The 25,006-nt window shown below is 55.5% G+C and overlaps 9 protein-coding genes across 9 annotated transcripts; 4 read left to right on the forward strand and 5 right to left on the reverse strand.

The window, feature by feature from the left end:
- Positions 1-423: 423 nt before the first annotated feature.
- On the reverse strand, positions 424-1,851 carry SLS55_002954 (uncharacterized protein; the record flags this gene model as incomplete). The annotated part of the gene is made up of 1 exon (XM_066774434.1): positions 424-1,851. One exon carries the CDS (start codon positions 1,849-1,851, stop codon positions 424-426), a length of 1,428 nt encoding a protein of 475 aa, XP_066634553.1.
- A 1,594-nt stretch (positions 1,852-3,445) lies between these two features.
- On the forward strand, positions 3,446-5,074 carry SLS55_002955 (uncharacterized protein; the record flags this gene model as incomplete). Its single annotated transcript, XM_066774435.1, has 2 exons — positions 3,446-3,648; positions 3,706-5,074. The coding sequence occupies 2 exons, from the start codon at positions 3,446-3,448 to the stop codon at positions 5,072-5,074; spliced, it is 1,572 nt and encodes a 523-aa protein (XP_066634554.1).
- Positions 5,075-6,272: 1,198 nt separating this feature from the next.
- On the reverse strand, positions 6,273-6,833 carry UPC2_1 (transcription factor; the record flags this gene model as incomplete). The annotated part of the gene is made up of 2 exons (XM_066774436.1): positions 6,273-6,715; positions 6,827-6,833. 2 exons carry the CDS (start codon positions 6,831-6,833, stop codon positions 6,273-6,275), a joined length of 450 nt encoding a protein of 149 aa, XP_066634555.1.
- A 1,765-nt stretch (positions 6,834-8,598) lies between these two features.
- Positions 8,599-9,610, forward strand: SLS55_002957 (uncharacterized protein; the record flags this gene model as incomplete). Its single annotated transcript, XM_066774437.1, has 3 exons — positions 8,599-8,767; positions 8,828-9,106; positions 9,132-9,610. The coding sequence occupies 3 exons, from the start codon at positions 8,599-8,601 to the stop codon at positions 9,608-9,610; spliced, it is 927 nt and encodes a 308-aa protein (XP_066634556.1).
- Positions 9,611-10,880: 1,270 nt separating this feature from the next.
- On the forward strand, positions 10,881-11,744 carry SLS55_002958 (uncharacterized protein; the record flags this gene model as incomplete). Its single annotated transcript, XM_066774438.1, has 1 exon — positions 10,881-11,744. One exon carries the CDS (start codon positions 10,881-10,883, stop codon positions 11,742-11,744), a length of 864 nt encoding a protein of 287 aa, XP_066634557.1.
- Positions 11,745-13,712: 1,968 nt separating this feature from the next.
- Positions 13,713-17,199, forward strand: SLS55_002959 (uncharacterized protein; the record flags this gene model as incomplete). Its single annotated transcript, XM_066774439.1, has 6 exons — positions 13,713-14,030; positions 14,080-14,175; positions 14,226-14,621; positions 15,061-15,888; positions 15,961-16,226; positions 16,359-17,199. 6 exons carry the CDS (start codon positions 13,713-13,715, stop codon positions 17,197-17,199), a joined length of 2,745 nt encoding a protein of 914 aa, XP_066634558.1.
- Positions 17,200-18,123: 924 nt separating this feature from the next.
- On the reverse strand, positions 18,124-18,855 carry SLS55_002960 (uncharacterized protein; the record flags this gene model as incomplete). The annotated part of the gene is made up of 3 exons (XM_066774440.1): positions 18,124-18,129; positions 18,191-18,341; positions 18,398-18,855. The coding sequence occupies 3 exons, from the start codon at positions 18,853-18,855 to the stop codon at positions 18,124-18,126; spliced, it is 615 nt and encodes a 204-aa protein (XP_066634559.1).
- A 560-nt stretch (positions 18,856-19,415) lies between these two features.
- SLS55_002961 (uncharacterized protein) lies at positions 19,416-22,034 on the reverse strand (the record flags this gene model as incomplete). The annotated part of the gene is made up of 3 exons (XM_066774441.1): positions 19,416-19,630; positions 19,856-21,513; positions 21,577-22,034. The coding sequence occupies 3 exons, from the start codon at positions 22,032-22,034 to the stop codon at positions 19,416-19,418; spliced, it is 2,331 nt and encodes a 776-aa protein (XP_066634560.1).
- A 627-nt stretch (positions 22,035-22,661) lies between these two features.
- SLS55_002962 (uncharacterized protein) lies at positions 22,662-24,860 on the reverse strand (the record flags this gene model as incomplete). Its single annotated transcript, XM_066774442.1, has 3 exons — positions 22,662-23,631; positions 23,687-23,929; positions 24,076-24,860. 3 exons carry the CDS (start codon positions 24,858-24,860, stop codon positions 22,662-22,664), a joined length of 1,998 nt encoding a protein of 665 aa, XP_066634561.1.
- Between the last annotated feature and the right edge of the window lie 146 nt (positions 24,861-25,006).

Raw genomic sequence — 25,006 nt, forward strand, 5'->3', positions numbered from 1 at the left:
GCTTAATTTTTAAAATAGCTATTAGCGTAGCTTAAGATTCTAAGTTAAGTCGAAAGTAATTTAAGTTATATAATTTTAATTTCTTTAAGCGTATTATAATAGAGAAAGAGTAGTTAAAAATTTATTAATTACTAAAGTAAATTAAAATAAGTATATATAGTAGAATGTTTATTAAACTAATCTATAATCTATAAAGCTTTTAACCGTATCTTATAATAAAAGTAAATCTTAGTGCTACTTCGAATAAATGCCAATCCGAAACAAATAATTTCTAAAGCAGTACTTATCGCAAAAGAATCGTCCATCCACCATTTAAGGGGTATATATAATGATAGAAAGAAAAGTGTGTAATATTTAGCAGTTTATAGTACAATGCTTGCGCTCCAAGAGACAAAGGAAAATTTCAATCAAGCGAGACAAAGCTTAGTTGTAGCTGAGGCCCTTCTGCTTGGCGAAGCCGACGCGGGGAGGGGTAGTGCTCTGGTCGTAGACGACGAACTGAGACTTGATGAAGATCGTGCCGAGGATGGCGACGCCGATGTTGTCGCTGGACTGGAGGCCGCCGTAGCAGTTGCCGTTGTAGTCAATGGGGCCGTAGGTCATCAGGCTGCCGGGGATGGTCTGGGCGACGTTGTTGACGATCAGGTTGAGGTTGGGCAGGGTGGCGGAGCAAGGGTAGACCCACGCGCCGTAGTCGCTCCAGTAGGAAGAGCCAGCGACCTTGGCGTAGTAAGCGTTGACGATGGTGCCGGGAAGGACCATGAGAGTAGTGCCAGTGTCGACAACCGCGGCGAAGGTCGTGGAGACGGCGGCGCCGGAGCCGATGCTGTAGCCGCCGGCGTTGAACTGCCACCAGCCGTTGGAGGTGTCGACGTTGGCGTAGGTGATGGAGCCAGTGTACTTGCTGCTGTCGATGTATCCAAAGTCAAACGAGCCTGGGGCGTTGTGCTTGAGGAAGGAGGTGAAGAGAGGAGAGGGCAGCTGGCTCTTGATGCTGTTGAAGAGGGTCTTCTGCTGGACAGGCTTGACGGTGTTGAGGGGGTCGAAAGCCAGGCCAAGCATGCCGTCGTAAGCCGCTTCAACGAATGCATCAGAGGCCGACGAGGCAGCCTCGACTGCCTGTCCGGGGAAGTTCATGTTGCCCAGGCCGACGGTGTCGTTGTAGACGAGGCCGCCGGCAGTGCTGCCGTCGAGGTAGGTGACGTTCCAGGAGTAGCCCTGCTTCAGGTTCGACGAGGCGGGCTTGTAGACGTTGTGGCCCGAGGTCTGGGTGGTAGGCTGCAGGCTGGACAGGACCCAGAGGTCAGAGGAGCCGGTGTCAAGATCAACGTAGACGGTGGTGCCGCCGACCTTGATGGGGATCATGTAGGCAGTGTCGAACTCGTTGACAGGAGTCGCAGCTGCGGATCCCGATTGCTTCGTGGAGGTCGACGAAGTCTTGGAGGAGGTGGAGCTCGAAGTGCTGGTGGTCTTGATGGAGCTGGAGGTGGTGCTGGAGCTAGTGGTCTTGATGGAGCTGGAGGAAGTGGAGGACGACGGCTTAGGCTTGCCCGCTGTGGCGGCGGCGGCGGCGGCCGAAGTGGTGCTCACAGCTCTCTTGATCTTGTTGACCATGTCGGGAGCTTGCGACTCGGTTGCAACAGCAAAGGCAGCGGAGACCTCTTCGGGCATGTCCCTCTCCACCTTCTTGTACAGGTTTCCGAGGGCGATGGGACCGTTCACAAGGCGCTTGCCATAAGGCTGCTGCTGGAGGGAGAAGCCGACATTCTGGCGGGCCTCAATGGGGTTCGCCTCAGCTTGAGGGAACCAGATGGCAGCCAGGGCTGCGATGAGGGCGGTGGAGGTGTGCATGATGATTGCTGGTTGCTGATTGCTGATTGTTGGTTGTCGATTGTTGATTGGTGATTGTTGGTTGCTGGTGGCTGATTGCTGATTGTACTGTAGAGTGGAGTGGAGTGGAGTGGAGTGTGGTAGAGTAGTAGAGTGGAGGAGTGATGGTGAGCTGGATGATTATTTTCCGGAGGATCAACTGGCCATCTTATACATTTGGAACGAAGCGTTGACACTCATAGAATTCCAAAGATCCAGGCCTCCAACTCGGTAGTTTCGCAGTAACGGCGCGGCGAACGCCTTCGATGGAATGCTGCCAGGGCCAGGGTCTGCGGGCCCAGATGCGGCTTGGAACTGGCCCAAGGCTGTGGGTAACAGGAACAGGTCCGCACAGCCGGTTGTGCAATAGTGCACGGTTTACTGTCATGTTGTGCCATGGTGCTGAGATGGTTGGAGGTGGGGAAGGAAGGGAGCATTCATCGCCGCATGCAGACATGGATTTCCGTTTGCGGACAACAACTGTAGACGAGCATATGCTTAGCACCGCGTAGGTGCGCTAGTGACTCATTCTGGCCTGGGGCGCGCGGGCACTAGTGGAAACGATAGTTGACAGCGGGAGCATCTCCCAAAGAGGCAGTCGGCCATGGGGGAGCGCAAGGATGCCTGCCTTCTGATACGCCACAGCATAGACAGCCAGAGGAATGATGTCACCGAAAACTTAGTCTGTAGGTCAAGAAGAAGCGCCGCGAGGCTATACCAGAGCGTGACTAGCGGCAGCTACCCTAAAGTAGAGGCAGCTCTGGAGGCAGTCGTAGGCGAAGCATCCAGGTCTCGAGCATCGGCCTCCGACCACTCTGGGCTACACAGCCTTGGAGACCACGGTCATCGGGCCAGGCCAAGTGCTCCTTGATTCCTCAGTTTGCAGGCTTCCAGAGGGAGCGTAGAAGAATTGCGCGTGCTAACCATGCGCACGGTGTCCTGGTGCTTGGGATGCCGTTATTCCAGATGAACTGCAGGACGCCTATTGGCTAATCCTCGGCGGTGGAATCCCCGGCGTGTAAGGCATCTCGGGAGGCTCCGAGGAGAACGAGACTCCGAGGAGATCGGGCTTCGGCAACATGGTGACAACGTAGGAGAGACCCACTGCGCCTTGGCTACTAGGTAAGTCGAACCAGCAACGCGGGGCCGCGCCGCATCTCGGATATACCGAGGGAATAGTCTCGTCGTTCCGAGATCCGAGACTACAGGCCAGGATGAGAAGATGCGTCTGTGGCAGGCTACAGCGGTAAACGGCAAGTAGGGAGGCAAATATTGGGAGACGAGCCTGCCGAGGTAATGGCCAAGATGCGAGATCCGAATAGGCCGAGCGGGCCAAGGGCTGGTGGATGACGGGGGGACGAGATGTGATGCGATGGTGTAGAGAGAGGTGCAGCTGCAGCTGCCGTGAGACGCGCCGGGCCCTGCATGCCCTGCCTGCCTGCCTGGTCGATCAACGCCACCAGATCCTCCAGTCTTGGCAGCCACAACCCCTCACCCTCCATTTTGGCTCCACCATTGTCCAGCCACATCATCACCGGAAACACTCTCTGGCAGTGCTTGCCAAGTCTTGGACATCATGGATCCTACCACGGGAGCCTCCGCTCCCACCAAGGGCGTGCTCGTCCTCACTCTGCTGGCCATCCTCGCCGCCCTGCTGCTGCGATTCCTCCGTGTTGATCACGATCCCCGCGAGCCACCTCTGGTCCCTACCAAGATCCCGCTGTTCGGCCATATGATCGGCCTCTACAAATATGGGAAGCAATACTACCAGAAGATGGAGTAGCTGCGCCTCCGCCTAGCCGAGTCCGCCAGTCCTGCTGACCAATTATTCTCCAGGGACGAATATGGCTACGACATATACACCCTCGCCCTCCCTGGCATCAAACAGTATGTCATCACCTCTCCCGCCTTATCCGCCGCCGTGAGCCGGCAATCCAAAATCATCTCCTTCCGCCCCTTCATCATCAACTTTGTGAGGAATTTGATGCTCTTCGACGACGCATCCCACGCCATCAATGAGAAGAACCTCTTCGATGAAGACGGTCAAGGTATTATCTCCGCCAGCCATGACGTCTTCTACAACAACCTACCCACCGGGCCCGTCCTGGAAGAGATCAGCCAAGTGCTGCTGGACGACGCCGCCGCCGTCTACAACAAGCTCTCCTTCACCAAAGATAATGAGATCAACACCAGCCTCACCGACTTCTGCAAGAATGTCATTGGCTACCCCACCATGAACGCCTTCTGGGGCCCCGAAAACATCATGGCCAAGGACCCCACCCTCCTCTCCGCCTTCTGGGACATGGACACCGGCCAGATCCAGTTGGGCATCGGCATCCTGCCCTCGCTGACGGCCCGCAAGGCGCACCTCGGCCGCGCCCGCCTGCACGCCGCCATGACCGAGTACTACGAGAGCGGCGCCTGGCTGCGGGCGTCGACGCTGATCCGGCAGCGCGCCCAGGCCCACTTCGACCACGGCTACACGAAGCGCATGTTCGCCCGCTCCGACACGGGGCTGCTCGTCGGCGCACTGCCCAACTCGACCTTCACAACCTTCTGGCTGATCGCCCACCTCCTCGCCGACCGCGCCCTGCTCGCCGCCATCCGCGCCGAGCTGACCGAGTCGGGCACCGTGGCCCGCAGCGACGGCGACGACGGCAAGGTCGTCGTCATCGACGTCCCCCGCCTCCGCACCCGCTGCCCGCTCTTCGCCTCGGCCTTCCGCGAAACCCTCCGCCTCGGCATGCCCACCTCCTCCGTCCGCACCGTGCGCGAGGACGTCACGCTGGCGGGCCGCTACTTCCTGCGCAAAGGGTCCCTCGTCCTCATCGACGCCGGCGTCATGCACACCAAACCCGCCATCTGGGGCGACGACGCCGCCGAGTTCAACCCGCGCCGCTTCGTCGACAGCCCAGCCGGCGAGTTCGGTGGCGATCAGAGCGGCCGCAAAGTGCACCCTGGCGCCTTCCGCGCCTTCGGCGGCGGCGAGGTCTTTTGTCCCGGCAGGAATCTGGCGCTTATCGAGGTCGTGGGCACGGTGACGCCGTTGGTGTGCGGGTGGGACCTCGTGGGGGACGAGTTGAAGGTGCCACCGCCGCTGGATGATGTCATGCCCGTGGGCGTGTGGAAACCGAGGGAGGATGTGGCGGTGCGGTTGAAGCGGAGAGAGGGGTGGGAGGGGGTGAGATGGGAGTACAAGGTCTGAAGTGCGCTCGATGCTGTACGAACGGGTGTTTATTTCTTTTGAGCGAGCCATTGGCGAGCTTTCGGCTTATCATTATCCGGTGCTTTTCTTCCCAGGGCTGAGAAGCGGTCTCACCTTCTCGAAAGCGAAAATGGTTATTTCGACTAATTGATGCATGTAGTGCGTCAGCGACAAGGCCCACAACTGCTCGCCTCCCCTGCTTCTGCCGATTGCTCGTGTTCTATACCATCGCAGACTCTCAAACCGACGATACCACAGATGGCCATGAAGAAGATGGTCCTTTTCGTAGCCTGTAAAGCACATTGCATTCTTCCTCCATTGGAGTCCACGAGTAGTATGTCTGGACGTGAATACAGTTCGGAGTACCCAACGGCATTCTGGTTCTATTTCCAAATTGAAATACTACAGCCGTACATTTCTGCTCACACAGGCAGATGGTTACAAAAAGAAAAAAAAAGAAAGAGGGTATCGATAAGTAAGCAAGATCGGCCCGTAGTGCATCTACATCAGATTAGTATTATACTCGACACTCAGATAAGTTTGGCATACTTTCGGAACTTAATGAGAAAATGCCGTCCTTCCATGCCGCTCTTAAGTCTTCGTGGCGCTTTGGGTGACCGGTACTGCCGTGGCTCAGGCTCAACCAAAGAAAATATTTCCCATCGCTACCAGGCAACAGCCAACCCACAAACCAGAAATACCATAAAGATCTTGAGTTCGAAAGTGCTCGAGGGAAGAAAGTCCAAAAGGACAGAAAAAGAAGAAAAAGAAAAGAGGAGCAGAAGATAAGAGGAGAGAGCAGTGCAGCTTAAAAAAAAGCAAAACTACAGGGCCCCCGGATGGGAGCCCCGCAGAAATCTCTCTCTTCCCCGACCGTAGGGGAATCCTCGAGAGATTTTTTGTGATCCAGTCATGTCTGCCCGTGGGCGGAGACGCGGTGCCGAGCCCGGGACTCGACCCGCGTCTTTCCAGTCTCCAGACTCCCCGGGCGGGGAGCCTGGGTATCCGCCAGCACCCACCCCACTCGGCCATGCCGAGTGGATAGTGGGCTACTGGCGGATAGTAGAGGAGTTGCAGGGATTAATTATATGGATGGTGTCCGCGCAGTGCTGCAGCAAGCGGCAACTTTGCTTCATGCTGCGCGGCCCTTTCGGATCGGAAGGATGGTAGTCGTTCAGAAATGCTGATTGGATAGATTTCAGACGTTCCAGCCAATTTGCGATGCAGGCCACCTTATCCAAGGCTTGTAGTCGTCGTGGATGTGGTGGATGATGCCTGCCATGATGTGTTCCGGCCATTCCTCGATGAACCACTGATGACGTGATACGTGCAGCATCACCACAAAGTAGGAAAGAATGACAAGGGCAAGAGGCTGATGTTGTTGGAGACAGAGGATGAAGTTCTCTTCCAAGCAGTAGATCCACGAGAACAGGAAGGTCGCCGCGTTCTGGCGTCTTCCGTCATCGGATTCGTCAAGTAGCGCTTTCAGCGTGCGCACGAGACGGTCCCAGGCCTGCAGGTAGGTTGTTGTATTAGGCTCACTGACGGCCAAGCCTACCAGGTACCGACGGAAGTCGCGTGTGTGTTCGTTGATCTCTGGATTGGGGCCCTCGGCGAAGGCGGTGCGGAGGGTGCGACCGGCTGTTCGAAATATGATTGAGAGGCGCCCCGTCCACAGTGCGTCTTTCTGTAGTTCATGGATGGAGCGTGTCCCTCGATTCATTATCATCCATTCCGACGCGCCGTGGTCACTGATCATGAGGTAGTCTCCCGGAGTTGGACCTTTTGCGAAAGATAGCGAACAGATCAATAATGAAGCGACATAAAGTGGATCGACGTTCTCCGCATTCAAGTTTGGGAGAAGGCTTGTCACCGTTTGGACGGCAGCATGCTGATATTCATCAGCCAAGCTGCGGAGAAAGTCTGAGCGCTCCGGCTCACGGCGGGCAATGTCGTAGGCTGAGAAGGCGAGCAAGAGTTGCAATACGTAGTGATGAGAGAAGCCCAACTGAGGGATTGTTTTTTGCCAGAACCAAAGGTACGAGCTACCGAGACTCGCATAAGTGTTGGTGAGGTAGTTTTGCAGGAGTTCGAGCTCGATCAGGTCGAAACCGGAAACTGGTTCTTGGGGAGGCGGAGACCCGACAGATGAGGGAGAAGGCACAGCTGGAGAAAAGGCGGCAGGACTGAGAACATAGCCGGGACTTGGGGCACTGGAAACATCGGATGGAGGAGCAGGTGCGAAGTCGCAGTGAATTGAATGGCGGACACAGTTAGTGCAGGAAGGCCGTTCCTCATCGCACTACGTGGCACAGAGAAGTCAGCATGGATCATACTTGGGCGAAAGGGAAGACAGTCGGACCTTGATTCTCCGCCTCTTGCAGTTAGCGCAGCCCAGACGAGACTTGCGGTGGGTTCTCCTGGACGTGACGGGAGCTCGGCCACTTCTGCGAGGGGTGCTCATATCTCAAGTGCCAAGGATGGCGTGAAATATGCGTGTGAGGGGGCGGTGATGGAAAGGAGATGATAGGTGGACGGTGGCGGGCTGAGGCGGAGCACGTTTCCCTCGGGCGCACTCAACCCGAGGATGGATGACTTGGGCGGAGCGATGATTGTTTTGATCCTCAGCTGCACCGAAAAGAAGACGACTGGAGTGCAGATGGGACAGCAGATGGAATGCAAGCGTCCGTCGATCGTGGAGTGGAGGGGTGCTGCGGCACGGACGTCAGCGGCAATTAAGAATAGAAAGAACGATGGATACGAGCACACCTTTTTCTTAAGACTATTACAGTGGTAGAAAGTCCAGCGCAAAGCCGATTGCGATCCTCTCGACTGATGCGGCTGGCGCTGCAGAAATAGCCTACAACGGCGGCAAATGCGCCGCGCTTGGCAGGGAGGGGGCTGCAGTAGCGCGTAGGGCTGGACACGAATACGCTGGAATACGAGATTGATCGGCCCGTGGACGTTTCGAGGACCACCTGCACAGCCTCATCAGAAGCGGCATCTCTGCAACAGATGCACGCAACAACATGATGAGCTCCTCGGAGTTGGCAGTGGTGCTCTGTTCTCTTGATTCTGGGTGTCGGTGGAGCGTTGCTTGCAATGGACAATGAACTTGGAATTGCGAAGCGTTGTGCTCTCACTTCTTGAAATTTCGCACTTATGTATTTCGATAGTGCAAGCAATGAGCCGATACACCTGAAGGATACATCTAAAGCATATAGTTTGGCCGGATGCAAAAGCACACCCAGACGCGCATGGTGTTGAGTCTGGAGTGAAAATGCCGATAAGAGTACGACGCTCACGTGCGACGTATTCGTGTCGTATTCGTACGTGAGTACTCGCATCGCCGTACACTACTGCAAAAGAAGCGCCACCCATTCTATAAACAAAGTTGGAGTCCCTACAAGTAGGCTCTGTCAGCCCCGACTGTCTTGAACATCCTACTGCTCATCTCTCACACCAGACGCTGCGAAGCATCACTTTATCCTTCCTGCCCTTCGACACCAAGTTCCGATTTCAAAATGGCTACAGACGACTCCCTCGGCGGCTACAAGCTGTATAACTACTCGCCCAGCTTGCCTGCCGCTATCATCTTCGTCATTGCTTTCGCTCTCACCACTTCTTTCCACGCTTTCCAATTGATCAAGCACAAGACCTGGTACATGCTTGCCTTTCTGATAGGCGGCTTTTGTACGTTAGCTCTTCTCCAAACATCTCAGAGGCTTCCAACTGACAAATCCATGCGAACAGTCGAGGTCATTGGATACATCGGTCGCTCGGCCGGTGCAACCGAAGATTACGGCAAGTGGACGGTCCCGCCGTACGTTCTCCAAAGCGTCTTCCTCCTCGTCGCACCCGCCCTTTTCGCCGCATCCATCTACATGATTCTCGGGAGAATCATCCTCCTCACCGATGGAGAGAGCCATGCCATCATCAAGAGACGGTGGCTTACAAAGTTCTTCGTCTTCGGCGATGTCTTCTCCTTCCTGTTGCAATCAAGTGGTGAGCACTACGAGCACAGCTTTGAGAGTACGGTCCGCTAATCCGACGGCAGGTGGCGGTCTGATGGCCAAGGGAACCTCCGACCCCGACTCAATCACCATGGCTCAAAACATCATCATCGGCGGTCTCATCCTCCAGCTTGTTTTCTTCGGCTTCTTCATCATCGTCGCCGGAATATTCCACATGCGCATGAACTCGGTTCCCACGGCCAAGTCGCAGCAGCCTGAAATCCGCTGGCGTCATTACCTCACTGCACTCTACGTCGTCAGTGTCTTCATCATGGTCCGATGCATTTTCCGTGCCGTCGAGTACATCCAAGGCCACGACGGATACTTGCTGCAAAACGAGGTCTACATCTACATCTTCGATGCGCTTCTCATGTTCTTGGTCATGGTTTACATGAACTGGCAACATCCCGCGGAGATCGGACACCTGCTCCGTGGAGAAATTCCATCCGGCAGCAGTTACACAATGGAGACTGTTGACCCGAACAAGGAGGATAACCTTCTTGGTCCTCGGGAGATGGTTTGATCGGATGTGGTAGGCGTTTTGGCGCATTCGAGATGGGACAAGCTTTGTGATTGGTTGGCACTAGGGTTGAGCGCTCAGAAGCGGTGTTTGTAGAATTCTTTCTGGTTTAGCGCTGTGCTCTCGTTTTACGTATTCCCTTGCCTTTTTTCGTATTCAGCGGTGGATAATGCAGGCACATAGACGGGGTATCAGGGAAAGAGACATCGCATCTTATGATCGAGAGGTTCCCTGATCCGCATGTTAGATGCGACGGTGGCAGAATTTCTTATAGCAGTTAGAGAACAGGGTCCAAACGGAAGGAATCTTGGCCGTAGCAATTGCAAGTGTATCCGGCCAGATAAGTCGCTTGTTCGTTTCAGTAGTGCAAATACAGACGCGTGTGCAGACTTTGAGAGTGGGATGTGCCGGCTGTCCTTTTTGATGATGGTGCGCCGGGGATGCTCGAGGGTGGCTTAGATGAGAAGGTGCTGGAGGAGAGCGAGGGTGAAAGTTGTGGCCGCGGGAAAGCGGGCAGGGTGCGCCCGGCGGATTCGCGGCGAAAGTGGGACCGAGCTCGCCCGTTTCGCGCTATCCAACACGGGCTGCGCCTCCTCGTAGTGGCTACAAGACCCGGCAGCCCCTCTGTTCTACCTTCCTGGACGACGCCCTATTGCAACATCACCGGCGTGACTCGCCCGCACCAGTGAGCACCGCTTACTCTGCCAGTCCTCCCAGGTGCCTGGCCATGTGATCATGGCCGAGCAGCAGCCGGCGCAGAACAACAAAGCGCCCACAGCGTCGCGGCGATCCCACCGGAAATCCCGTCTCGGTTGTCAGAACTGTAAGCGCCGCAGGATCAAGGTGAGTGGTCTCTGATATGTTTGCCCCTATCCGCCGAGCAAGTCTCTGTGAGTCTATCACTACTCCGTACTCGCATCACCGCACTGCTGCCACTCGAGTTCTAATAGCTGCCCCACAGTGCGATGAAAAGAGGCCCGAATGCACCAATTGCGTTCGACACTCGATCCAATGTGATTTTACGCCCGCCGTGAGCTCGTCACACTCAGCAGCTTCCAGTCCAGCAAGCCATCTTAGCCCTCGGGATGCCTTGCGGATAGGTGCAACAACCCCATCTGGGCCGGGCGGGGCCCCCAGCCCTTTCTCCGGCTACGAGAGTGGCTCAACTCCCGTACCTGTGGTTCGGCCTGCAGCTCTCTCCAATGTGGCCGACCTTGAGCTCTTGCACAACTATTCCACCTCAACTGCATACACCATCTCAAGCGTTACCGATATGCAAGACTTCTATCGAATCAATGTCCCCCAGCTGGGCTTCTCCCATCCCTTCGTTCTCCACGTTCTCATGGCCTTCTCTGCCCGCCATCTCGCCCATTTCCGATCATCAAAGCGTGCCTACTACACCACCAAAGCCGACCAACACTGGGAAATCGGCCTGCGCGCAACCACCGCGCTCATGCCGTGCGTCAACGACGACAACGCGCCCGCCCTCTACGTCTTCGCTATCATTTCCTCCTTCTACACGCTCGCCAAGGGGCCCAAGCCACGCGATTTCCTCATCTTCAGCGACAATGGACTCGCCGAATGGCTCGTCCTCTCCCGCGGCGTGCGCGCCATCATGGAAACCACCAACGACAGCATCCGCCACGGCCCGCTATCCCCCCTCTTCACCACCGCTGTCGCGCGCGTCCAGAAGTTCTTCGCCCACGACCCGTCCGCCGGCGGCGAACATGCGCGCGTGGCGGAGCTCCGTCAGCTCGTCACCGGCCTCGCGGGCGACAACCCCAACCTGCCAACGTATCTCGCCGCCATCGACGACGTCTCACGCTGCTTCGCCTGCATATTCGACGACGGTGGTGACAGGTCGAGTCCGTCGTCGGCGTCGACGACCTCGCAGACTGTTTTCATCTGGTTGTACCGCGTCTCGGATGACTTCGTCCTGTGTCTGCAGCAGCGCCAGCCTGTCGCTCTGACCATCTTCGCTTACTTCGTCGTGCTGCTGAACGAGCTCGGCAATCAGTGGTGGATGGAGGGCTGGATCTACCACCTCCTCTCCGGCATTCATGATGCATTGGACGACGGAAGTAGGCCGTGGATCAGGTGGCCGATGGAGAAGCTGGGGTGGATACCGGATTCGTGACGATTGGAGATGTAGGGGCCTGGGGGAGTTCAATGCGGACATTTTTCGAGGCTTAGCGTGCATACGGTTTTGATTGACATAGCGACCTGGGTTTATCTGGGTAAGCGGCGTCAAGGGTATCATAATGGAAGAGCGCACGGCTCAGTGTAAAAGCTCAGGCGACACGGCGGATGGCGAAACAGGTTTTTCTTCTCAAAACTGCCGAGGAAGAGGTATTGCGTCCTACTTAGGGAGTTGAGCTACCTCTGGCTGTTCATGAGAACTCTCGAGTGCCGCCTCTATATCCGCATTTGCTCCAAATGCTTATGTAGGAAAGTTTCATGATTGCTTACTCTCAAGTTCAAGTCTCGCCAAACCCCGGGGAAATCGGACTGGTTGGACTGCAAATTGCTGCATACTTCCCACTCGCAACTGCGGCGCATAAATCCCCCAATCAACCCCTCCTCCTTATCAGCCTGTCCTCCCTACCCCCCTCCCGATACTCCCTCTCCCGCGCCCTCCGCCGAACGCGCCCGCGACCCGCCTATCCACATCGTCCGCCGACTCGCCCGGCAACCGCAACTGGTAGTCGATTGGTAGTGCCAGACGGACGACCGCCAGCTCTGGACGGACTATCTCATGAATACTCGAGCCCGGGAGGCTCTCACAAGAATCCCGGAAATTTCCGAAGATGTCTATATACCACAGCCAAGCTTCTACGTACCGAAAAGCGAGGAAGGATGGTGGGCAAGCAACCGACATTTGTTTCCCTCGACAGACTCTGCCGTCCACTTACCAGCGGCTGTCCTTTACACGCAAAGGATTCTTCCCCTCCCTTCCGAAATCCGGAGAAAACTTATTGAAAAGTTCTGCTCTCCGCGCAACCGCAGCAAAGCGCTTGCATCTTCCGGCAACAAGGATTGTCTCGTGCGCATCTACCTGGAGCCTTCGGCATGAGCCTGTCGTGCATCCATCTGCTAGAGAGCAGAGCGGGCTGCATCTTCCTGGCCCTGTCTGCCCTTGCTCCATGTGTGGCTCTTGGACGGCCACGGGGGCTGAAGGTACTCTCCGTCGAGCGCTTCGCAGAAGGCCTCCTTGGTTTCAGGGATGGGGCGTAGACCTTGATGAAATGTTCATACGCCTCACCCCAGCGCTCCAACATCTTCTCTAGAGTTGGCTCTGGGAAGGGGTCCGTCTGCCGTCTATAGCGCTTGCGTACGACCGAGATTTACTCCTTCCACTCGTCGTATGTAGCCTTGCCGTCGCTTCCCTCTTTCCAACCCAGGTACGATCGAACCGCCGCGCAATCGCCTTCCTCCACAGTGTATCCGTAGGGTTGTGATCGGTGTTCCAGGTGGGGAGGTGCGCCGTGGCGGCGGGGTGTGTGAGGATGTTGAAGGTGTCGTCCCACGGTGGGTTGTACTTCGTGGCGCCGTGGTAGATGAGAGGGTTGACGAGCGGAGTGGGGTGTTGGACTGCGACTTGGCCCGCTTGACAGGTGGTTTGCCAGCTCTCTGGGCCGCGCGGCGTCTCTTGGAGGTGGGACGCATGGTTCAAAGAGGTGGATGTGGTTGTTCGAGGCGAGTCACGGCTGTCGTCGAAGAGTGCGAGGTTGGGATTGGCGTCCGAGTGGCGGTGGTGTAGGCCGGGCTGGATGAGAGTCGAACGTAAACACAGTCAGGGACAGTGAATGTACTAAATTTTCAGAGCTTTTGGTGTGCGTGTTTAGGTTGTGCCCGCCGGGCCGCTCCTTCCTGCATAAAACGCGTCGCCGCCCGCTCCTCCCTCTTCCGCCCACCATCAACTTCTCTTCTCCGTCACTCGGGAAACGTCTACCTCTGCAACCATCTATCTGATCACAACAACTCCTCACCGCCTGCGGATCGCTCCTCTTGCGGTCGCCAACGCCAACTTCATCGTCACCCGCGTTTCGCCCAACGACCTTGTCTTCGTCAATATCGCACAGCGCTTCCTCTCAACCCAGCCACCATGAAAGAGGAGAACAAACCCAAGCTCCTGTTCTGGCTCTGTGCCGTCCAGTTCGTCATTTCGTCCATGGTTCTGGGCATGAACACTCCTGCCAGGATGTTCGTCCGTCAGCACAGTGACCCCGACGAGCATCTTGACGGCACCTTCACCCAGAGGCGCAGGTTCGCCGATTCCGGCTTTCTCCTTCACCTGTGGCCGGTGGAGATGGCTTGCTGCTCCGGTCTCATTGGTATTCTAGTCTTTCTGGCCTTGTTGATCACCGTCTGCCGGATCGGCTGGACACGTCTCATCCGCAAAATCCGCAATCCGACTTCCTTGGTAAGCCAGTCTCGCAAGACTTGCGCTCTTTCAAACTGACGAAACCCAGACTTCGAAGGAATGCCATTTGATGCGCCACGTGCCGGCTAGGATGGTCTTCTTTCACCCGCGCGTCATCATCAGTTTCTGCCTCTGGACCAACCTGGTAAGACCTGAGATTGTTCCAAATCCCGCCTGGTACTGATACACTCGTAGTTCTTTGCTGCTGCTGCGTGCATAACCGTCTACGTCAGCAATGGTATCTCGGATCACGTAGACACGATTGGTAGCGGCGCCAGGTTCCTGGGCGAGTTCGACATCGAGGTCTACCTCTGCGAGGTCCTCCCATGGATGCTGGGAGATGACTCTCAAGTGGCCCTCATGATGACCCACGAACGCTGCATGCTAGCGCAGTCGGCTCGATGGATGCTCCTTTTCTCAGCCCTCTTCAGCTTCTTCCAGTTCTTCCTTTGCGTCTGGGTCGTCGACAGCATCTCTCGGCCCCTAAGCTCCGCGGGTGAGAAGCGGAAGGTCCGTCAGTGGCAGAACCAGCGTGCCAAATTAGGTTATCCCGAACGCGCGGCGTCCACCGCCATCGAAGACGTCCCGGAAGTGAGTCGTGTTGCTGGCAAGCTATGAGGTGGTGACGGGTCTTCTCCGCAATCTCGGTGTCCAATGCGGGGGATCGACACGGCACCAATTAACCCGCTTGCGTCCTCGGTACAACATCTCCCGTAGCTTTCCCTTTTTTGGCAAATGCCCCTGGCTAGTTCTGCGAGATGGTAGTGGAGGAAAAGCTTGACATATTGGACGTGAGAAGGATTTAAAAGACTACGGAAAGGGTCATTGTTCTTGGTTTTTTCTTCCAAATCACCCACGCCCAATCCACCCCATTTACTTCCCTTTGATTTCCAAACCCTTATGGTCTCAGAAGCTCGGTCGAACTTCTTCATTCTTGCAGCAAGCAGCGTCTGGCAGTATGCCGCTTAGCATAGTAGAAGTAACATGGGCTTTTCTTTATCTCTTGACATCATACACAGTGCTCGCGCAGTCCTGCTGGAGAAACACTGTGTGCGACGGCCCTGTTGAAGCCGCCTTTCCAGGCCCATGGGACGCTAATATCTATGCGCCATCCTCGCGCACCGTCCAACCTAGCTCTATCCTCTCCCTCGCCAATGCCTCCATCGTTTCTTCATACCCAGGCGCAGCCATTCTTCAAGGAAATGCCTCGGGACTCGCGTTCGACTTCGGCCGGGAAGTGGGCGGGATAGTACACCTTTCCTACACCGCAGCCGGCTCGGGAACCCTCGGCCTGGCCTTCAGCGAAGCGAAGAACTGGATCGGACTCACGTCAGACTCGTCCAATGGCCTCTTTCAAGCGGGTGATGGTGCCATCTACGACACTTCGTTCAACACCGACTCTGCGATCAACCGCTCCTATGTCATGCCTGACGAGAAGCTGCGTGGGGGATTCCGATATCTGACACTCTTCCTGCTCACCAACTCCACCTCCGCGACGATAGACATTGGTAGTATAGACTTGGAACTTTCATTCCAGCCTACGTGGGCAAACCTACGTGCCTACCAGGGCTACTTCCACAGCAGCGATGAGCTGCTCAACCGGATCTGGTATGCAGGCGCGTACACGCTACAGACCAATGCGGTGCCGGTGAATACAGGCCGCGCATGGCCCGCCTTGAGCGCCGGTTGGGCCAACAATGGCACTCTCTCGAATGGCAGCACGGTTATTGTGGATGGCGCGAAGAGGGACAGAGCCGTTTGGCCCGGTGATATGGGCGTCGCGGTACCAGCAGCGTATGTGAGCACCGGAGAATTGGAGAGCGTGAGGAATGCGCTGGAAGTGATGTATGATTATCAGGTACGTTTCGTGGCAGACTGAGATGGTTCTCAATCGACTGAATGCGGGCTCTCAATTGACTGAAGACTATAGGAAGCCGACGGCGCCATCCCGGAGGCGGGCCCGCCACTGCTGCAGAAGGGAAGTGATACGTACCACATGTGGACCATGATCGGAACATACAACTACGTACTCTACAGCGGCGACCTTGATTTCCTGGGGCTGGTCTGGGAGCGGTACCTCAAAGCCATGGACTACGTGTATGGCAAGGTCGACGACTCCGGGCTCCTCAACGTCACCGGTACCCGCGACTGGGCGCGATGGCAACAAGGCTGGAACAACACCGAGGCAAACATGATGTAAGTTCCTCCCCATCCACACAAAACACTTCCCGCTAACCGCCCCCACTCCACCCCCAGCCTCTACCACACCCTCACCACCGCCGCCACGCTCGCCGACTGGCAAACCAACACCACCAACTCCACCCTCAGCACGACCTACCTCGCCCGCGCCTCGGCCCTGCGCACCGCCATCAACACGCACACCTGGGACGCCGCGGCCTCGCTCTACCGCGACAACGCCACCCTCACCACCCTCCACCCGCAAGACGCCAACGCGCTCTCCCTCTACTTCGGCATCGCGCCCTCCAACACCACCACCGCCGCCGCCATCTCCGCCGCCCTCACCGCCAACTGGACGCCGCTGGGCGCCGAGCCGCCCGAGCTCCCGGGCAACATCTCGCCGTTCATCTCGTCGCTCGAGCTGCGCGCCCACGTCGCCGCCGCCGCCCCGCAGCGCGCCCTCGACCTCGTCCGCCGGTCGTGGGGCTGGTACGCCGACCACCCCAACGGCACCGGCGGCTCCACCGTCATCGAGGGGTTCCGCACCGACGGCAGCTTCGGGTATCGCGCCGAGAGGGGTTATGGGTACGACGAGAGCTACGTCAGCCATGCGCACGGCTGGAGCGCGGGGCCGACGGGCGTGCTGACGGAGGGGATTGTGGGGCTGGGTGTGAAGGATCTGGCTGGGAGGAAGTGGGGAGTGACGCCGAGGTGGGGCGATTTGGAGTGGGCGAGGGCGGGGTTTGCGACGCCGTTGGGGAAGTTTGAGGCTGGGTGGGAGAGGGGTCGAAATGGGTCGGCGACGGTGGTGTGGTGGAGTGCGCCCGAGGGGACGGAGGGGGTGGTTGTGGTGGGGGATTTGGGGGCGGTGGCGGATGTGACGGTGGAGGTCGACGGGGAGGATGTTGAAGGCGTTGAGGTTGGGGATGATGGAAGCGTGAGCGTGGAGGTGGTGGCTACGGGTGGGAATTATACGATGACGGTGACGTGATGTCTCGTGCGGGTAGGATTCGGGATCGATATATTCTGTACTCTGGCCTAGAGCACGCTGCGAGTTTCTTCACCCCCTGTGGCTCTCCTCGGTAGAATACGGCATTGTTCTCGGTCTTTGAGCAGAACTGTTTAGACACTACAGTTCGGACACCGAAAATTGCGAGAATCCTGTGTATTCTTTGAGGATATGAATGTTACTAGGCATCCCTTCTTGCATTCTAATCAAACAGCGCTTTAAACACCATACATGGCAGAAATCAACGTGAAAGTCTGATCTATGCGGCGCAGGAACTTGCTACAACGGTTTCAGTACGAACAAAGGACGCAAATAGTCCCGGCACACTGTTGCCAGCCTTTGGCAAGAATCCAATGCGGATGGAGGTCTCAAGATCTGTCCTGGTCGCTGTCTCCAACTTCGTTTGAGCAAGACGGACCACCGTCGAACCCACTGTGGTATCTGCTGCATAATCTTGGCATGCCACTGGTATCCGTTTGCGCCAGCGAGGCTGCGGGCGAGGACATTCGGTTGCGGCTTCGCGCTCCCGATTCGGTTCGGGCGTTTTTAACAGGCGTTGTCGCTCGTGCTGAATCGGAGTGTGGTTGATCTTTCCAACGGCCTTGCAAGACTCCGCTCTGCAATGCGCATCCCGCGCGGATACATCATGGAAATCCCGCAGCAATGATTCCAGTTCGTATTGCATCCATTCGGCATCCGGCAGCGAGATATCCAGCTTCCCGGACGAGATCATATCCGGGAATATCTCGAGTAGCTGGGGGCGCAGCAGCATCAACGGGAGGGTGAACGATTCCAGATCATTACTCCCGAAAGACAATTCGTTGGATCCAGCATACTGGAGACTGGCGATACCAAAGCTGCGCACCGCATGATTTTCGAACCCGTCGACTTCAGACAATATCCTTGTCAGAGCTTCAATTGGCCGCGGGTGAGGTATTGTTCCGGTGTGGACAGACGATGCCGGTTCTCTTACGAGACTGGACGTTCTGAAATTGCTGAGCTGGTTCTTGGTCTCTGCTATTGAGACCTTGATCTCTCCAGGTAGATCGTTGAAGTTTGAACATGCTCGCGAGAGACTTTGATTGCCGCTTCGAACCTCAGCATGGATGGCAAGCTCGTTCTTCCTGTTCATTTGTTGGCATCACCTCAACTCTTGACCGTGGCACGTCTGACCACTTACCTTCCGACCAGGCCCAACGTGCTGTCGATTTCGTTTCTCAACCGCAGCATTTGACGTCGCGCCCAGGAGATCTCTTCTTGCGACATGACCCACCCGGCACTGTTGTTGAACCATCTGAACCAGCTATCCGTCTCAGAGCTCATCGCGTCATTGGCTTTCTTCTGAAGCCAGTCGAAATTCTTCTTACAATGCTTGAGTAACTCATGAAGCCATGGTACGACTTCTCTGTTCTCTGCGGAGAAGTCGGAGCTCTCGCAATCTCTCAGAAATAGCAGCACACGCAAAACATAGTTCTCAATGTCCTTGATTTCATCAATCAGCCCACCAATCTCTTTTGGCGCTCGTTGGATCTTAACGAGTGCTTGAAAGACCTCCTGGCCGCATTTGAAGACAAGCTCGGCAAAGGAAAGCGTTGAAAAGACATTTGCAGTGGTAGAGAGAATATCTTCGGATGTCATGGTGAAGCAATCTACGAGATGAGATTGTCGTGGGTTCTAGTCCAATATGCAGAAGGCTGGAACTGATCAGGCTGCTGGTGCGGGGCTGTGCATGACAACACAGCCTCAATCCGATGTGTGCTCATGCTGTGAAGCCTTGCAGCATGCGTTCGACGTGTTCAAAGGCACGGCTGATAGGCTGTCAATAAAAGGAGAGCTCCGAAACTTTCCTCGGAATGTGCGGTGGATGAACTCATCCGTTTCATCTACTGCCGATTCCTGAAATCCGTGTTTGTACTACTGACCTCCCAACTCTTGTGGGTTTGGGCTCCGCTCTTGCACCGCCCTCTCAAGCAAGCCTGAGTAATGCGCCATGTGACTTTTGCGCTGGCTTGACACTTCCGACTCGATTTTGTTCCTCTTTTCTTCTTTCCTATCTCAGCAGCGAGCAGCATATCTGTACAAAGCAAGAAGCAAAATGCGGCTCAACTGAACAATCATTCATGAAACTTATTGATCCAGCTAAAGAAAATGCGGACAGCAGCAAACAATATCACTTGAGGATCCGAGATTTATTGCGATCATTCCCAGAGGCTTGCCACACCCATGAGAAAGCAGTCATCCACGTCCATACCGTGCACCCAAGCCTCCCTCAAAACGGAAGACTGTTGCAGAAAAATCTCCGTCAAATCCCCTAACTGATCGACATCCCAGGCCCTGATGAGCTTTTTGTACTTCGGTAGTCTCCAGAGATTGTTGAGAAGGCCCGGCCAAACGTCTTCCAGAGATCTTCCACCTGAACAATGTGCCTCGCCCAATTGGAAACCTGCCCTATTAACCGCTACTACCCACAAGAGCGACGTCTCCGTGCTACCAAGTGCGAGATCCGTTACTGTAAGCTGATTTTCGTCCACATAATCAAGCGGCACCCCAATTTTCAGAAGCTCGACGATGTAGGAAAGAGTATTTGTTGTCCAGCTGGAATCCCCATCCAAAACCGTATCAATCCAAGTAGACAAACAGAGACCAAGGCCCTCTAATGTTGGAAGCTTCATATCCAGTAGTTCGTAAAAGCGAGATATGGATAAAAGTGGAACGTCTATTGCCAACGATTTCTGGAGTAATGTATAAGCAGGACACATTTGGAACAACTCAGTATTTGACGTGTCGATAGAGTTGTCAATGGCGAGTTGCGTAGCGGATCTGAGGCAAGAGACTAGCTCCGCATCAGAGAAGTCGAAGTCCCAAACTTCCACATTCGGCTCTATAGCAACAGCAAATGGACAAAAGCCGATCCAAAGTAGCGCATCATCCTCGGCAAAAAATTCGGGTATGTGCTTTGGAAGTAACGAAAATATTTTGTGGAGCTTCGGAACGTCTTTTTTGGAGCATGGCAAATAGTCCATATGCCAGTAAAGATCGACTGAGTCCATTTCGGATAGGCCAGCTCCTTGCTCGAGGAGTAGCTTGAAGACCTCACAGCTGGTGGTCTTGATGGCCTCGGCGACAAGGGAGTACCCGTCTGACGTGCGATCAAAGGGTGAGGCGATACCAGACTCGAAGAGCCCCGTCAATGCGTACACATCATCAGCTGCTGCTGCGGCAAATGCTGGCGAGTCATAAGGTATGATGTTCCATATACGGATGGTAGGTGGGATATGCTGACGAGCGAAAGGGAGGCGACGCGGGAAGTTGGCTGATATACCGGGCAATCGGAACTGCTCTGATGGGCAGAAGCTAATGGTCATTGATTCCAGTTCTGTGTCTTCAAGATCTTTCCCTGGGCTACTGGAACGGATGACTATCAAGTTCAAGCATCCGAGTGGCGTCTTCAGGGATTCGCGTCGGTAGAAGATCGACCGGCGGCTTGCAGAAACTGAGGATCTTTGGGAAATGACACTGCATGCTGATGATGAATGCATGACAGCCTGTTGGCACCACGGCTGCTGATCGGTAGCTGTAGGGAGACCTTTTGCCGCTCTTGAACGTGAGGCATTCGCCGAGAGTTCGAAGCTTGCTGTGCGAACCATCTCGAATTGCTGTTGTACCCATGCAGCCTCGGACTGAGACATTTTGATCTTCGTATGTGACTGAAGGGTCGGAAGGGCTTTGACAAGTTCCGAGTGGAGAAGCTCGAGTGGCAGTGTCACCAACTCGAGATTGGTGCCTTCAAAAATGAAGGCAGTTTCCCCCACCCGGGTGAGGTTCAAGGACGCAAAGCTTTGCGTCATTTTTGCGTTGACTTCTTCAAGCTTGTTCAACATCTTTCGGGTCCCCGAGCGCTGCTTGCGTGTCTGGTCCCTCCTCGATTGCCTCATGCTTTGGGACATGGTGTGAATGTCTCGTCGAACTGCATTCACTCCGCCGCGAATGTCGTTCTGCAAAGCTGAACACTGGACACTTGAGCTGTCCGCAGCCGAGTCCAATTTCTGTAGAACTTGAACATTTCCGGACTTTGTTGCTCCTTGCGTATCAAGCAAAAGATCCTTCATGCCGCCGAGTTGCGCGTTGTTGCCTTGAAAGAAGGTGTCCATAGTCGCAGAAATGGTGTGAACCCCATTCTCGATGGAGGACGCAGTGGTACTTAGATCCGAAACAGCCGTCTTCGAGTCGGAGGTTGCCTGAGCAATATCGGACCGGGTGTTTGCGACTTCTGCGTAGATCGAAACGTCATTTGCCCTTCGACTTGTAAGCGCTTGCCTCATGGTCACTGCTTTGCACGTCTGAGCATGGGTCTCTTACCTCCCAGCTAAGGTCAATGCCGACTCCAACTCTCTCCTCCATCGCTCCAGTCGGCGCCGCGCCAAGGTGATGTCCTGTTCGTCCCACACCCACTTCGCATTCTTCCTAAGCTTTTTCAACCAGCCATCTTGTTTGGACAACGTGGATTCGGATATGGATTTGTTGATGAGGACCAGCTCCTCATGGCAGTGGAAGAGCAGCGCTTCGAGAGGAGCTGTGAAATCTTTGCTGCGCTGCGGCAAGCTCGACCGTGCGAGGTCTTCCAAGTGGGTCTTGACACGGGCAGCATGCTCCTTGACGCTTTCAATCTCGACGAGGAGCTCCTTGATCTCGTTTGGCACGTTGTGGAGCTTCGAGAGAGTCTCGCACACCTCGCGGCCGTACTTGAAGACAATGTCAGCCAACCCGACTACTGAGAAGACGTTGGCGGCGGTCGAAAAGGCGTCGGACGTAGCCATGAGTCATGTCAAAAGAGAACGCTCGAAACGAGAAGTCTGGCGGAAAGTGTCGGAGATGAGTGCCTTGAGGTGTGACGATGCTGATATACGACAACTCACGAGGCTGAAGTCTTCGCGGTGGGGCTATGCACGCGAAGTTAGGTTGCCTCGCCTCCATTTTCAGCTGTCACGATTGGACCACCGCTGCATGGAGTGGAGGCCTGCAGGCTGTAACCAATAGAACGCGAAACCCGATGGCGCAGTGGCTGAGGTGCTGAGCGTCAGTGCAACCAGTAAACCAAGAGCCAGCTCGCATGCACCCTCGCGCGGCACTGCGCCCCCGCTGGGAACTGCGCCCCCGCTGCAGGCTGTGTTGCATCCGATGGGGCCTATGACAAGAAATCAGCCAGCCTAGCATCTCATCTTCACAATGTTTCGATTCGAAACGCCCCAAAAACGCATCTCATGGTATTTTATCTGCTATGGAAGCACCACGGAAATGAGCTAAGGCAGTACCTACCTGCTGAGCGAGCCACCAAGTCGTGTGCTAGCTATATATGGATGAAGCCAGCAGAAACACCCACCATTCGCGATATAGCCATTTGCTGTACGAATAACCTATTGCCGTACGGATAAGTGACTGCCCTCCTATTCCGACTGCTCAAGAACCTCCATCTGCTCTGCCAACGGCTCCGGGTAATCGTACTCGCCCCAGATCTCCAAATACTTCGACAAGTCCTTCTGACCGAAGACATCGCAGGCCACGGCGAGGATCATGTTGAGCGTGGTGCGCGTGTTGGCGTTGGGGTTGGGCTTCTCGTTTTCCTCCTGCTGGTCCGAAACAGACTCCTCCTTCTTAAAAGCAGGTTCCTGAGACTCGACCGTATCCTGCTTTAGGCCGGGCTTCTTTTCTCCTTCCTCGTCTTCGTCGCTGCTGGCGTCTCTGGGCGACAAGCCGAAGGCCTCGCGCTTGCTCATCATGCGAGGCATCTCGTCAACACGCTTCTTAAGCTCTTCCTTCTTCATGAGAAGCTCCTTCTTCTCCTCCAGAGCCTTCCTCAGAGCAGCGTCTCCGTCTTCGTCCCCCTCTTCTTGCTTCTTGGCCTGCCTGGGATCCGCGTCCACATGTTCAAAGAAGTCCTGGTCCTCAGCGTAGTACTGGGGAACCTTGTCCTCAAGCTCCGCAATGTGCTCTCCCGTGAAAGTGACGCGTACCATGAGCGCCCGGAGAGCCATTTCACGGACAATGCTGGCTTCGTCGCAGTAAATCGGAATGACCTCGCAAAGCCTAGCAAGTAGAGCGAAAATCCAGAGGCTTATGTTTTCCTCAACATCCTTGAAGCATTCGATCTTGCGCTTGAGAATGTCAAGCAGCTTCAACACGCAGTAAGAGTCCATCTGTGCGACCTGAACCGGGTGGGGTGGCATATCAGTGAAAACACTAAGCCAGCGGCGGACGGCTTGGCGCATGACCTTGGGTGGGCTCCTCGGGAAAGTGCAATAGCGAGACCTGTCGAGGGACTCCTGCTGATCCTCGGTCGGAGTCTGAGCCATGAGATTGCGGAACCCCTCGAAGCGAAGAAGCAACCGATTGTGGTATTCCTGCTGAGCATCAACCCTATTGGAACAAGCGTTAGTGTGAGTTCGATTGTATTACGGCACCATTTGCTTACCATTCAACGAACTCTTCATCATCCATGTACTGATCCTCATCCTCATATTCTTCTTCTTCCTCGTCAAAGGCCTCAGACGCAGCGAAGCCAGGCGGCATCACGGGCCCGATGAGGCGAGGGCGGGCGACATAGGCGCCGTCGTCGTAGAAGCCCCGCATATCGCCGACAGCGGTGTTGTAAATCGCACGAGAGTCACTGGGTTCGGTGCCTCTGAAGGTTATGGGAAGACCATTGGCTTCGAGCCTGTATACTCACCATCAGTAGATCATAAACTGTATGTGCGCATCGTGAGGAGCGTGGAATTCTCGTTCGTCCTGGAAGGAGAAAAGTGCAAGTCTCCAGGCAGGTCAACAAGAGCAGCTTCAAGAGCAAAGAGTCTGTGAACGTACCTGACTCCTTTGAGATAGCGCATCGCCTCGACACCCTCGCTGTTGTCACTGGCAGAGTCATCGAGGTCCAGAGCAGACGCCTGGCCATATCTGAGATCCTTCTGGTTTGCCCTCTTCTTGTTCTTGTTCTTGCCCTTGGACTCGTCATTGTTCTGCTCGCCCTTTGGCTTTTTGTAGAGCACCTTGCCCTGTCCCATGGGCGTGAAAGTCGCGAAGTGCGTCTCGGGTGCATCAACCGGTGAGCCAGGAGCCTCAGGCTCCGAGGCTTTGTCGTCGCTCTTCTTGTTTTCCATGCCATCGTTGCGTGCGCCTTCGTCTTTGGTGTCTTCACTCTTCACCTTAGCCACCAGCTCCACCTTGACCTCACTCGTCTCGGTCTTGTTCGTCGAAGTCGGACTCGGAGTCGGAATCGGAGTCGGAGTCGGCTTATCCTGAGCAGCCTTAGGCGGCTTCGTGCCGTTAGCAAATCCCCTGTTGCTTTGGTCGCGTATGGTCGGATTGTTGCCTGGACCGTCCTTGGTCCACCTCCACAAATTGGGCTTCTGTTTGGTCACAGTCCTCTTCTTCTTCTTGTCCTCTTCCCTGATCTCCTCTTCCTTTACGTTCTCCTCCTCGTGTTTGACAGTGGTGTTTCCAGGCTTGCTCACATTGGGGTGGCGCGACGGCGGCGCCGGAGCCGGCATAGCCATCAGCGTGGCGTAGTTGTCCGGACGCTGGCGCTTGTTGTACTGGGCGCCGTCGGCTGTGACAGCCATATTTTTGCGCTTTGCGGGCGGCGTGGACATGGTGTCGGTCGCAGTGTTGCAGGTCCAAGAGTCGAGGTGTGGAGGAGAGAAATGGGGCGAAGAAGAGTTGGGGCCTGCGCAAGACGAAGTGACGCGATGGGGACAATAGTTGTGGCAGATCCTTATCGATAAGACTGACTCGCGCG

The sequence above is a fragment of the Diplodia seriata genome (genome assembly GCF_021436955.1).
Source record: "Diplodia seriata strain FDS-637 chromosome Unknown scaffold_3, whole genome shotgun sequence".
Classification (NCBI taxonomy): Eukaryota; Fungi; Ascomycota; class Dothideomycetes; order Botryosphaeriales; family Botryosphaeriaceae; genus Diplodia; species Diplodia seriata.